This window comes from Eschscholzia californica, unplaced genomic scaffold (genome assembly GCF_041429995.1).
Source record: "Eschscholzia californica isolate CP2 unplaced genomic scaffold, dmEscCali1.0.p SCAF_2, whole genome shotgun sequence".
Taxonomy (NCBI): Eukaryota; Viridiplantae; Streptophyta; class Magnoliopsida; order Ranunculales; family Papaveraceae; genus Eschscholzia; species Eschscholzia californica.
Window position 1 is genome coordinate 56,882,957 of NW_028238309.1, and position 13,373 is coordinate 56,896,329.

General features: G+C 36.7%; 2 protein-coding genes across 9 annotated transcripts; one reads left to right on the forward strand and one right to left on the reverse strand.

The window, feature by feature from the left end:
- Positions 1-299: 299 nt before the first annotated feature.
- On the forward strand, positions 300-10,113 carry LRS1 (Transducin/WD40 repeat-like superfamily protein). Of its 8 annotated transcripts, none has more exons than XM_086661272.1 (20): positions 315-589; positions 972-1,028; positions 1,388-1,496; positions 1,702-1,860; positions 2,434-2,499; positions 2,570-2,659; positions 2,778-3,086; positions 3,283-3,380; positions 3,651-3,686; positions 3,897-4,017; positions 4,109-4,345; positions 5,092-5,187; positions 5,351-5,416; positions 5,569-5,607; positions 5,715-5,849; positions 6,234-6,598; positions 7,326-7,419; positions 8,076-8,261; positions 9,409-9,527; positions 9,700-10,113. In XM_086661272.1, the coding sequence occupies exons 3-19, from the start codon at positions 1,398-1,400 to the stop codon at positions 9,505-9,507; spliced, it is 2,295 nt and encodes a 764-aa protein (XP_086517398.1). In that variant the 5' UTR covers positions 315-589; positions 972-1,028; positions 1,388-1,397; the 3' UTR covers positions 9,508-9,527; positions 9,700-10,113. The 8 variants fall into 8 exon arrangements, with proteins under 8 accessions (XP_086517401.1, XP_086517398.1, XP_086517400.1 ...); XM_086661274.1 differs by having other exon boundaries at positions 9,409-9,520; XM_086661273.1 differs by having other exon boundaries at positions 346-593.
- A 1,512-nt stretch (positions 10,114-11,625) lies between these two features.
- On the reverse strand, positions 11,626-12,873 carry LOC147559376 (uncharacterized). Its single transcript, XM_086661280.1, has 2 exons — positions 12,354-12,873; positions 11,626-12,228 (listed from the first exon to the last, which is right to left on the reverse strand). The coding sequence occupies exons 1-2, from the start codon at positions 12,774-12,776 to the stop codon at positions 11,836-11,838; spliced, it is 816 nt and encodes a 271-aa protein (XP_086517406.1). The 5' UTR covers positions 12,777-12,873; the 3' UTR covers positions 11,626-11,835.
- Positions 12,874-13,373: the final 500 nt, after the last annotated feature.

Genomic DNA, 13,373 nt, shown 5'->3' on the forward strand with positions numbered 1-13,373 from the left:
TAGTAAGTTAAAAAAGTGTTTCATAGACTTTATAAAAAGAGAGAAAGAAGGGAGCTTCTTATTACCCGCTACCCGTCCACCCAAATCCGAACTACCCGAGCTTCTTAATGGGTTTGGGCAGACAATGATCAAGGTAAATTGCAGAATTGCCCACTCGATTTACCTAATTACCCTTATAATAGCCAATGAAGGTAGCTACAGGATCCACCCGAACCCGTTGCAGTTATACCCTTGGAGGTCCATACCCGCCCAATTCCTAACCCATTCCCCCACACACACAATAACGTGTAGGTTTATCCAGACCACTTGATTTTATAGAGATAACAAACATTCAAATGATCCATCTAGTCAGTAATCACTTCCCGTCTTACAACATAATAGACGTATTATACACCCTTGGGTATTATATCATTATTCTTGTAAAGGAAATCGAAGCCCACCATTTCTCTCTAAAAAGTTACGAGGCGGACGATTTGGTTGGGACTTTCTTCTTCGACCGGCAGTTCAGAACAGCTAGAGAGAGAGAGAGGAGAGAGAAGAGAGAGAGACAAGTAAAGCACGACCTGTAATTTCTTCATCAGATTAACAAGTAGGTTCGCAAATTCTTCACCTGAAACCCTAATTTTTATCTCATGAAGTTAATTCCATGTTTCATTTTCTTGTTGTCGTTGATCGGTTCTTTCTATACATGCAACATGATTAGAAACCCTAACATCATTGATCTGGTTAGATGTCATCAATTCGTATTTACTTCCTCTTTTCTGTTTAATTCGAATATGATTTACCTTGTTTTTGTCTTGTAAACCCTCGTCGTTCTTGTTTTAGTTGACTTTCGCTCTCTAGCACTAATTTTTGCTAACTCTGAACTTTCATCTGAAATTAGACACTTGATTGTTAACTTTCTTATAATTGAAGATGTCTAGTTGGAGAGGAAATAAATTCTCGAGTAACATTTCTTAATCTGCTTGCAGTTTCGTGTTACTTTTGCTTAACACGGAAGTTTCTATTGGTTCAGATTGCATCTCGAGGTACAATTTCTGTTAGTTCAATCAAAGATTGTTTTTTTTGTTAACTCTCTATTGTTTATGACACCTAATATGAAACTGATCATAGCAAGTGTCTGTGTTTATACACCATACAAATGAAATGCCCTCAATATTGAGTTTATATCTGTTGTTCTGGTTCAATTTTAGGTTTCTGTAAATCAGAATTGTGAAATAATGCCTGCTTTCCTGTTATGACTAGAACATAGTTACCACAAGAAAATAGAAGAAATGGCGTTTGATTAGCAGCTTATTTATGAAATGCCTTCCTTACTTACAGAGCCGAAAATACCTAGCTAACAATCTCCTTTTGTGTTGTCCATTCGTTCACATTTGTGTTTTAGGGGTTCTGAGATGCACCGTGTGGGAAGTGCTGGAAACACCTCTAATTCATCCCGGCCTCGTAAAGAGAAGAGGTTAACATATGTGCTTAATGGCGCTGATGATAAAAAGGTCAGTGCTTTGGTTTCTTTTCTTCTCTATCTTTTGTATTTGGTTTTATGGAGGTGCTAAGTACCATAGAAACAGATAAAACATGGAAATTAGAAAATAAACATCGATCCCTTTTAATAGTAAAGTACAGATTTTTGGTAGTAATTGTTTATTAACCATTTTTTTCCTTACTTCTTACTTGTATGTACGTCATATCTACTTGCAGCACTGTGCGGGTGTGAACTGCTTGGCTTTATTAAAATCACCAGGACCTGATAGCTGTGACTATCTATTCTCCGGAAGCAGAGACGGGACATTAAGGAGGTGGGCGTTAGCTGAAGATGATGCTACCTGCTCTGCCACATTTGAGTCTCATGTTGATTGGGTATATATTTTTGACTGTCGTGTGCATTGATTATCTCGGTTGACTGCTAAAGTATGATCTTCTTTTGGTTTTGACTTTCGTGACCTAGTATTGTTGCAAACTTGCAATCTTGGTTGGTTTTGAATTTTGGAGTCTACATTTTGAGTTCAAAATTCTTTACCACTATATAAGCTTTAAAGAACTACAGGACAAAACACAAATATATTTATATAATCCAAGTACTATGTGATGAATTAGAATTTGCTTTCTATCCAAGTGAATCAGTGCCTGATGAAAATTTATGTTATTGAAAACTTCCTTAATCCTTACTTTATGATCTGAAAGTAGCCTTAATTCCTTTTATTACTATGATTGAATATAATTTAATTAGTTTTACTTTAAAAGATTAGAAGACAAATGACCTTGTTCTGAAACTTTAGAGTTAGAAAAGAATGAACAATAGAAATATAAAATAATGACCCACGCTCCACTTAAATTATCATATTTAGCTATTGCAGGCTCGCAGCTTCATTTCTAGTTGTAACATGTCTTTTGCATTTTGGTGATTATAATCATATCTCCTTCTGTTGGCAGGTCAATGATGTGGTCCTTGCAGGCAATAACACCCTCGTTTCATGCTCTTCAGACACCACTCTCAAGGTCCGTTAAGTCCCGAAAAACATTATTGCGTGTGTGATTAATTCTTAATTGATTTATTCTGTTGAAGCAGACATGGGATTGCTCATCTGATGGGACTTGCACCAGAACACTCCGTCAGCACTCAGATTATGTTACTTGTCTAGCTGCAGCTGAAAAAAATGTAATTTCTTGCTCATGCTTCCAACTACTTTCTTCTTTCCTATCGCTGTGTAGAAATTGGTAACATTATTCGTGGTTGCTTTGAGTCCCTGATCCTTTTGTAGTGTCGTGCATTTTAGAGCAATGTCATTGCCTCTGGTGGCCTTGGTGGGGAAGTATTCATATGGGACCTTGAAGCTGCACTTTATCCGGTATCAAAATCAACTGATGCAATGGAGGATGATAATTCAAATGGAATAGTTGGTTCTGGAATCTCTGGTATGCCCATTACTAGTCTACGGTCGATTGCTTCAACTAGCAACATTTCATTGCACCCAAGCCAGTCACCTGGATATAGTCCTATTGCTGCCAAAGGCCACAAAGAATCTGTCTACGCATTGGCAATGAATGATAGTGGAACCTTGCTCGTTTCGGGTGGGACTGAGAAGGTATGTATTGACGGTTGCAGTTAGATATCTGTTTTCCACTTTTCACGCATGAGGTAGTAAAGTTATTATGGTTTAGCCCTGTCGTATATTAATTTCATGCTTACATGACTAAAGATTTGATGTAGATTGTTGCTTGGTCAGTTTATAATTATAAAGTTACAGCCACTCTTTTATCATCCTGATTGCTTCTTCGTAGGTGGTACGCGTTTGGGATCCAAGAAGTGGTGTGAAAACTCTGAAGCTAAGGGGACATACTGATAATATTAGGTCCCTGCTTCTGGATCCTACTGGCAGGTGGGTTGACAAGAAGAGTGGAATGTATTCGGTGCTCCTTGACTACTATAATATAGTCTTCTATAGGGATCTTGATAGTAGATGGAACTCTAAATCATTAATCAGTTGTATTTTCTTGTTTATTTTGATTAGTATATTTTAGTTGTTCAAAGTGGACAGTCACATTTGATTTGGTCATTTCTCTGACCCAGATGTCCATTATTTATTTGAAGAAGGTGTTTGTTATTTTTTCAATCTCTGAGCAAATAATCACACTGAACCCTCTTGCAGGTTTTGCTTATCAGGATCCTCTGATTCCATGATTAGGTAAATTTTTCCGTCATACTTCATCCAGATGTTTGTCTAAAATTAATCTCCGACAGAATCTCTTCTTTTCTCTTGACATCAATATTATTTTTCTGAATAATTGACATCTATATAAGTCTAAACAGAGCAAGAACGATATAAATCAAATGCTACATAAAAATTCATTTTACACTTAATGTACTGATGGACTACTGTATCCAATTCTCGTAGACTGTGGGACCTCGGTCAGCAGCGATGTGTGCATTCTTATGCTGTTCATACTGACTCTGTTTGGGCGCTTGCCAGCACTCCTGCATTTACCCATGTCTATAGCGGAGGGAGAGACCATTCTGTAAGTCTGATATGCATAAACATCTTGTCTAACATTGTTCACGTTTTTACTAATCTTTGACTTTCTGCAATCATTTTCTGTGCTATCTCAGTTGTACCTTACAGATTTGGGCACAAGAGAGAGTCTTTTGCTTTGCTCGAAGGAGCATCCTATTTTGCAACTTGCACTGCATGATGATAGTTTATGGGTTGCAACAACAGAGTCATCTATATACAAGTGGCCAGCTGAAGGGCGTACTCCTCAAAAGGTTTTCCAAAGAGGTGGTTCATTCTTGGCCGGGAACTTATCCTTCACCAGAGCACGTGCTAGCTTAGAAGGATCTACTCCCGTAAGTCTTTAAATTTTATTGGTTCTTTGTCGACCTCTGATTATTTATTGTTTATCCTTGAAGGAGGCACTACACAATAACATCTAGAATTTATGTATTACAATAAAATTATGATACACAGTAAACTTCATGATAACCATGCCTGCCTTCGAACATGTAATATTTTGATTCTGCCTGCATAATTTCTACATGAATATGTTTGAATAGATGCCCAGAGTATTATTTTGTTCATTGCTGGTCCATGAGTTGCCTGACTCCTGAACATTGGTTCATTTCGCTTTAGTACCGCTGTACTAGTTTATTGTCATGTCATTAAATTGGTAGAGCTGTAGGGTTCTTTTTTGGAACATCTTTTTGCTCGGTAAGGATGCTCAAATTTAACAACAGCGCAATATGGTTGATTTGGCATAATAGTTCTGGTTGAAAATAGAACCAGGGGTCAGTGAGCCGATAAAATGTGCTATTTAACTGGAATTCTGGTTATGTGGCATTCGTTTACAAATAGCGTAATTGACATCAGTGCAGTGGAAAAAAGGAAAAATAAGAAATAAAATGAATATTAACTGTTTCTCTTGATATTGATTTGAGTACTGATGTTATGATGAATATTCCCACTTTATGGTCTTTTATGATGATTTTGTCTTTCTTCGTAACTGGTTGATTTAGGTGTGTTTATTTTGTATGGTACTTGTTGTTTATTTTTCTTTGCATCCTTCTGCTTAGTGACGGTTCAACATCTTCTTCAGGTTCCTGTTTATAAAGATCCATCATTTACTATTCATGGAACTCCTGGCATAGTTCAGCATGAAATTCTGAACAACAGAAGGCAGGTCTTAACCAAGGTATATCAATACTTGCCTCTATACATTACTGGAAATTAGAATAAGTAGTATAAGTACCGATTTCTATTCCTGATTCAAGATTGTTTTCTGCTAATCACTTTTGTTGTAATAGTATGTTTTGGTTATAGTTCTGATTCTTTTCGTGAACATATTCTTTTTATAGGATACCGAGGGATCAGTGAAGTTATGGGAAATTACAAGGGGCATTGTGGTTGAAGATTATGGGCAGGTTAGTCGTAAAACTGTTCCAAGTTCCATCTTATCTAGTCTAGAATAGTTATTGGTTCAGTGAGATAAGCTTGGTGAAACTACAAAAACAATAATTTTGGTATTTGATTCAAAAACTACAAATATCTTCACATTTATCATGGTTTGTTACAGGTTTCATTCGATGAGAAAAAGGAGGAACTTTTTGAGATGGTATGGATAGAGAAACTTCCATAATATTTTGACATGTAATATATATATATTTTTTGATTTTCAGATCTGGTGAACGATCTAATTTAATTGCCTATTGACTTTTATAGGTTAGTATTCCTGCATGGTTCACCACGGATACTAGACTCGGAAGCTTGTCCATCCATCTGGACACTCCACAATGTTTTTCTGCTGAGATGTATTCTGTTGATCTGAATACTGTTGGGGTTGCTGAGGATCACAAGGTAAACTTAGTTGTTGGTTGAGGTTTTGTTTACTGTCACCTAAAGTTATTTATGAAGACTGAAAAGTGGTCTGACGTCTGACCTAATGCATCTACTAAGTCATTCTCACTATGTAAATGCTCTGATTTTAATATCTTTTTGTAAGCATATTTCTGGCGCACTGTCATGTTCATCGTGGCAGGCCCCATGTATATGGACTATGGGTATGTGAAATATCCAGTACAATACTTGCAATAAATGTTTGTTACGATTATAAATATGCACGATATCCTGAAAAAATTTACGTCCTAGCTTATTGGAGTTGCATACGCAATAAAACTAATTTAGTGTTTTTTTCTTAATGTTTCTATAGTTGAATGCTCAACTGGTACTGTACTTGTGCAGATCAATCTCGCTGAAGAAACTCTCAAGGGTTTGTTCTCTCCCTGGTTGACCAAAAGAAGGCAGAAGCCTGGTTCACAAGCTTCAGCTAATGGTGATGTCCCATCAGGAAAGGATAGTTCTATTAAAAATCATTCTCACTCAAGACTTGAAGTTGATGATAGGACAGACAGTTCCAGTTCTATGGTGCACCCTGCATTTGAATTTTCAACAGATTCCCCACCTTCGATTATTACCGAAGGCGCTCACGGAGGCCCATGGAGAAAGAAAATTACTGACCTAGATGGCACAGAAGATGACAAGGAAATTCCTTGGTGGTGTTTGGACTGCGTTTTGAATAAAAAGATACCACACAAGGACAATACAAAGTAATAATTTGTCCTTTTTATGCATACTTGTATCATCATTTCTGCTGCTACTTAATGTGCCTGATGTCATGTTTTGTTATTTTCTGCTGAAACTTCGAAAATAATGTTGTGAGCATTAGACAGGTTTTCAATGATTTGATTGGCACAGTTAGAATTGAATCATTTAAAACCCCCTTCCTGGAAGAATAGGTAAACCCAACAGGCTGTAGAATACGCCACAGTTTGACTATTTTGGAAAGACTATATAGATTATAACACATATGATTGTGAAAAGAAAAAATTGAAGCACCTTATGGTTTAGTACCTTTACATCATTGTCGTCTTCTCGTCACATTTTTTTGTGCAGCTTTTATGATGCACTGTTGTCATCCATTTCTATCCACTGTTGTATGTCTTAAATATTATTCTTCAATTTCATACGATACATCTCCTGTTTTTTATGTTTAGAATCTTCTCAAATATTTATTCTATCTCAATAGTCTATTAACCTTGTTTGTGTCCCACCCGTCCCTCTAGAATGTTCAATATGGAAGTTGCTTCTCGTTGCTATTATCTCTATATTAACTGCACGTGACAACTTAATAGAAATGCACGTCGCAGCTTACCATTCCTTTTTAACTCGCTTGCATATTCTTATGTTATTGGATATTACATCTGATTTGTGTTTATTACTAGTCCAATTTCACCTTTTATTTTAATTTATCATTTTTTACTTGTTTGAACGCAGGTGTAGCTTTTATTTGCATCCATATGAAGGTTCAAGCATCCAAGTTCTCACTCAGGGGAAGTTGAGTGCACCACGAATATTGAGAATACACAAAGTATGTCTTGTCTCAAGTTTTATTATTCTTGTGAAAGCGATCTTGATGTGCATTTTGTGTTTTTTCCCCATTGTAGTAGGGTTCTTGTCTTCTAGAAACTAGATAGGTTATGAACAAGAAGATGCTTGTATATGTGAGGATATTCAGGTTCTTATAGACATTGATAATTGTACTTAGTGGTTGGCATTTAAAATACGTTTTTACGCCTCGAGGCGTAAAAAACGAAAAGGATTTGCTAAAGACAATGACATCAATTATGTAAAAACATAGCATAACAAGTTTGTCTACTTTACTACTATAGTATAAAGTTTGAAGTGTTGCCAAACAAGTAGAAAATAATAGTGAAAAGTTTACTACCACAGCATAACAGGTCCCTTAGCCTCAATTACGTCTGTCTTTTTATGGCCTAAAATACGTACGCCTCGAGGCGCCTCAAGACCGCTCGCCTCGAGGCATACACCTCGTCCGTTTTTTTCGAACATTGGGCATTGCAAGTAAGTCATAGCTCAATTCGGCCTTGGGAGTAGCCCAAACCCAGTGCTGAAAGACCCACTTCTTGCATATCTGTAGTTTTCTCTTTGGTTTTGCTAAAAAAATTTGTACAAAGACAAATTTTATTGTAAAATGCAAGTAAAAAATCTGGTTTATTTCTGCAGGTTGTTAACTATGTGCTTGAAAAAATGGTTGTGGATAGACAATCGGATGTTGGAACTTCTGATGGATCATTTGCCAGTGGTTCTGGTGGGCCACTTTCATCAATTGTAGGGGATGGCTCATTCCGAGCAGGCTTGAAACCGATACCGAAGCTAAAACCTGCAATAGAGATTTTATGCAATAATCAGGTAACTAGAATGTCACAGTAGAGGATTATATGATCCCATTTCAGAAGCGTCATGTTAGGTTCTTTGCCTTCTATGATTTTCCCTCTCTCTCTCTCTCTCTTCCCACTAGAACGCATACCCCGAAGTTTCCTTGTTATCGTTTAATATTTGCTTCATGCCTGCACATGAGATTAAGGTTCCTGTTTCTGCTTGTGAAGCAAGTTCTTGTTTCGTATTTCTGTGCTTCATGAGCTTGTAGAGTAATGGTGTCCATCTTTCTTCCCGAGGTCATTCCTTTATGACATTGATGTCTTGGCACTCCTGGCTTTAGAGATTGGGCCTTTTTTTAGTTGCCTATCTTTTTTGAGAGCCGATTATAATGCGACTATTTCTCTATAGTAGTTTACCTTACTGGGATATATGAGAAATAGTATAAGGGGGTCTTGGGCCACTCTCCATTTTCCTCCAACTGACAACCGATACATTTCTCTTTTAGACTTCTAGAAGTTCCGAGTTGAATAAGTACATCTAAATCTTAATAAAGGGACTGTCGTTCTGTACAGTATCGTTTACCTTGTGGTTTAACAAAGTTCCCTTCATCCTATGTCATCGTCCTAATTCCTTACTCTATAGACATTGACATAATGCATGATGTTCATATTGCGTGGGTTAGCGTGCAAATGGTCCCATTCAATCCATTCAGAAGGCCTAATAGGCCAAACATATTTGCGGATAACTAAATAGCTCGATTCTGTCTTCTCATAAAAGTAGCCCATATAAACGACACAACTCAATAGAAGTTCCTAGTCCGCACGGTCCCTTTGTGTGAGATGTATCCTTATCGATCCATTGAGTTAGTCCGTCAAATTTCAACCAAGTTTTCACACTCGCACACACAAACCCACACGATTCTTTTCATACCATAGGCCACAACCTCTACCCCAGTAATTCAAATTAAAAATCAGTAATTCAAAGTTTTATATATAAGCTAACTCAGTGTTTGTCATGGAGTGTATTGGGTGATCCCAACTACTTAGGTTGCAATATGCTCGTAAAATACATTGTCCTGGAGCATTTGTTGCTTTCGCTGTGAAGTTTTTATTATATTTTCTTTTGAGGATCGCATTCTAATTTGAAGTCCCCTCACTCTCTGCTCTTTCTTTTATAGGTTCTGTCTCCTGAAATGAGTCTAGCAACAGTCCGAGCTTATGTTTGGAAGAAACCTGATGATTTGATCCTTAATTACAGACTGGTCCAGAGCCGATAAATCTTTAGCACAAGTAGGTGGTAAGCCACAATCTTTACTATCTTTTCAACTTTGGCTTTGCCGAGGAGTTGTAATTTTACTCTTGTCGTAATACTTGAGCATTACTGATTGAATTGAAACCCAAAACAGAGTACATTTCTTTTTAATTACTCTAAGAATGTCCGCATTTTTCTTTATTTTCATTACTTGCAGATGCTCTGTGGGTCGGGATCTGTTAGAGTGTTAACTTCCTCTATGTAATTGATTCTTCGAGAGTGGTGGACCTAGTCTGAACTAAATATTTATTTGCTTCCAATCAACTGGGGTTTAGTTTCGCCTGGTATTTGAAGTAGCAGGAGGAGCAACTAGCAATTTTTGATTTGGCGAGTGCCGTTTGATGAGATTCCAGTGTTTCATATTACCCTTTATTTATCGGTTTGGGTTTAGGATTTGTAAAGAAAGAACCTTGTTTCTCCGAGGAGTTTGAAGGGCGAGCGAACTAGCTGGACGCTTAAATTCTATATGTATCGTACTCCCCCGGGAGGATTTCTATATGTATGGTAAGAAGAAGAAAATCTTTTGAGGAGGAAAGTAATTGGCATTTGGAAATAAAAGAAACTTTTGTTATGTTTTGAATACTGGTTAAGACATCATAATGTTGAAAAAAGAACATCTTTAATATCTTTGGATCATCTCTGTTATGAAAAATATTTTGAGCACCGAAGAAATGCAAGGCAATGATAAGTGGATTTTAGATAATTTGTACAGAATTCGAGCTTGTTATATGCTTGTTAGTAACAGCCGAAAAGTCTGGAAAGTGAAGGGAAAAGACTAGAAGGTGAACGGAGAAGTCCTAGGTCATATTTCTCTTTCTTTCCCTCTCATTGTTTGAATGTGACTTGCTTGACTTGTTTTAGGAAGTCAAGTAATTTCAGGTTGTTTAAGACTTGTAATGTGTCTTGGGCAAATGCTTGACTTGTTTTAGGAAGTCAAGTAATTTCAGGTTGTTTAAGACTTGTAATGTGTTGTGTTCAAATGGGCCTAAACTACTCGGTCGTAATAATTTGAGTAGGAGACCTAAAATACAAAAGTGTAGTGTTCCTACGAAGAAAGGATTCATAGTTCAAACCAAGGAAAAAGAGTAAATTCCTCTGTAAGATGATCTTTATTATCTGCTAAGAGCCTTTAGCATTTTCTAGCGAGGGGGAGATCTCACTATGCCCGACCAATATCCGAGTGGAATCTCGACTGGGATATGTGAACAATACGGTCAGTTTCCATCTCTTGAGGTTTTTTTTTGAATTTGCGCAGACTATTATTGTCAAAATAAGCTTTCAGTGATGTGGGACCAAATTATAGAGTTTCTCTCCTCTTCCATTCACTTTTAGCCACCATCTCTTTTTGGGTCAAATGGTCAATGGCAGAATCAAACTGTCAACCTCATCAATGATTAAACTACAAGGCAATGATTTATTTTTGTTAAGTAGCATATAGGTGATATAATGTTCCAATGTATATGAGAAAGGACCTGTTTATGTATATATCCAATTGAAAATGTTAAGTCCAACCAAGGTTAGAGCTCGTACTTGTCTCGTCTATTGTTGAAAACCAGAAACACAATTGAAGAAAGTTAACGACAAAATAAGTATGATAGTGAGATGCGTAACCTCTTATTTTTCACTTCTACTTGAAGCGATAGAATGTTGTGTGTCTGTTCTAAATGAACAATAGGTAAATGTGATTTGAATTTGTATAAGTTATTATGTATTCGAAAGAGAATATAATTAAGAAGAAGAAGAACAAGTCTACTTAAACCGCCAGCATGAACCATCGCTTGAACCATGTGCTTGTTTCTTCCTCCATGTGACTGAACCTGTGAAAGGACAGAAACAATAGTTTATCCCAGATGAGGTTCAAGTTGGGCGTTCGGGTAGAATTTTTGTGAGAATTATTTTTAGATGCGGGCGTGGGAATAGGCGGTGTGGGCACCCACGGGTACTTCAGGCATCGGGTCAGGCAGGTCGGCCAAATTTGGCCTTTGCCCATTAGGACTAGCGGGTTTATCAGGCGGGCTTCTTCAAACCCTTTTCGCGCCATCACCCGCCCAAGCCCACTAATAGAGAAAAAACACCTATCAAATTTGTTCTCTTGATTTCTGTTGTATTTGTATTACTGGTAGTGATTTGAAGTTCTTACAAACCCTTCTCTCTTTTCTCTCTCTCTCTCTCATCATTGCTTTCTCTCCCTACAACTCTAATATAAACATTTCATAACATTTTTCTTCTAATTTCTGTGTTTAAATGAACCAATATGGATGCAAAAACTGCATTTCTTTCTTTCATTCTATACCTAAAGCTTCAAACACAATAATCTGATAAGCCCCTCTTTAATTGCTTCAATATCTCCATTTTTATCATCAACCAGAGCTGTTACAGACATTGTAATCTGCTTTTCAGTAAAAGTACTAACAGTTGCCGACAAGATTCCCACCTTCTGTTTCTCAAACACTTTTAAAACCCTAGAAAAAAGAAACCTGCTTCTGACTTCTGTTTGTACCCCAAAAAAAGCAACATTTTCTGAAACTGTTACATTAATGGCGGCGCCCGAATTCTGAAAAGCACTGCTGTTTGATGATGGATTCATTAATGTTGATTTTTTCTTTCTTCCTTCTAACCCTTTTATTTGTTCTTCAAGTTTCTGTATATAATCAATTGTTGCTTCAACTATCTGAGTTTTTACTGCCTGTTTTTGAAGAAAACAGATAAACTAGAACTGATTAAATCTTCTAAGAGTAATGAAAATTTTGTAAATCGAAGAAGAACCCAGAAATTTAAATGAAAAAAAAGAGATACCCATGTTCATTTTACCTTTGAATTGATATTAGGAATCATGGATTGAAGAACTGAGAATTTGTGAGTTAGTATATTCTTTCTTCTATAGACATTCATTACTGGTTTTGATAATTTGGGTTTATTTCTGCAACTTTCAGATGTTTGTTGTCTTTGCTCATCATCTATGATTTGGGTATTTGGATCAATGGATTGAAGAACAGAGATCTGATCTGGCTCTGTCATCATCTTCTCTCTTCTTTCTCTCTCTTCCTGTGAGGATCCCAATAACAGAGATGAAGAAACTTCGATTTTGGGTTTTTTTCTTGGAGAGAAAGTTTTGTTATCTGTTTGTAAATCAGATAAAAGAGGTATAACAGAGTCACTATAACCCTCCATTATATTCATTAGTAACTCTCCAATTTCTTCGTTTTCTTCTTTCATTTCAAGATTTTCATCCATTTCTAACTTCAAAGTTTTGAACCAGTTGTTTGTGTGTGTGTGAGAGAGAAAGAGAGTTAGAGAGAGAGAGAGTTAGAGAGAGAAAGAGGTTGGGGTTGTTGATGATATTATACTCTGAAGGAATATATTGCTTCAGGAGCTTATAAACAGTTGTGTACTGAAGAAGAGAGAGAGAGAGAGAGAGAGAGAGAGAGAGTAGGGCAGAGTAGTGGAGTGCAAAAATATCCTGGCTCGTACCATCACAGGATCACAAGCTTTCTGCAAATTTAAAGTTTTATTGAGCCAACATTTAACCAATATTTGACTAACAACATTTGATCAAGTCCAAATTTAAACCCCCAATTAAGAGTTTTATTAAGAAATTTTGAATTATGTTGTTTCATTTCATAATTTACCCTTGTATCATTCCTATTTTCCTTTCTCTTTCTTTTTCTTGCAGTTAGAACTTCTATCATTGGATGCTCTAAAAAAGAGCGAAAGTGACAAAGGTAGAAAAAAAGTCCATCAATGTTTTGGTTAATCCAAGTAGTCGATAATGTTGACACAAATTCTAAAATTGTAGAGGTCCGAAGTTTAAATTCGCAGAGGAACATATAT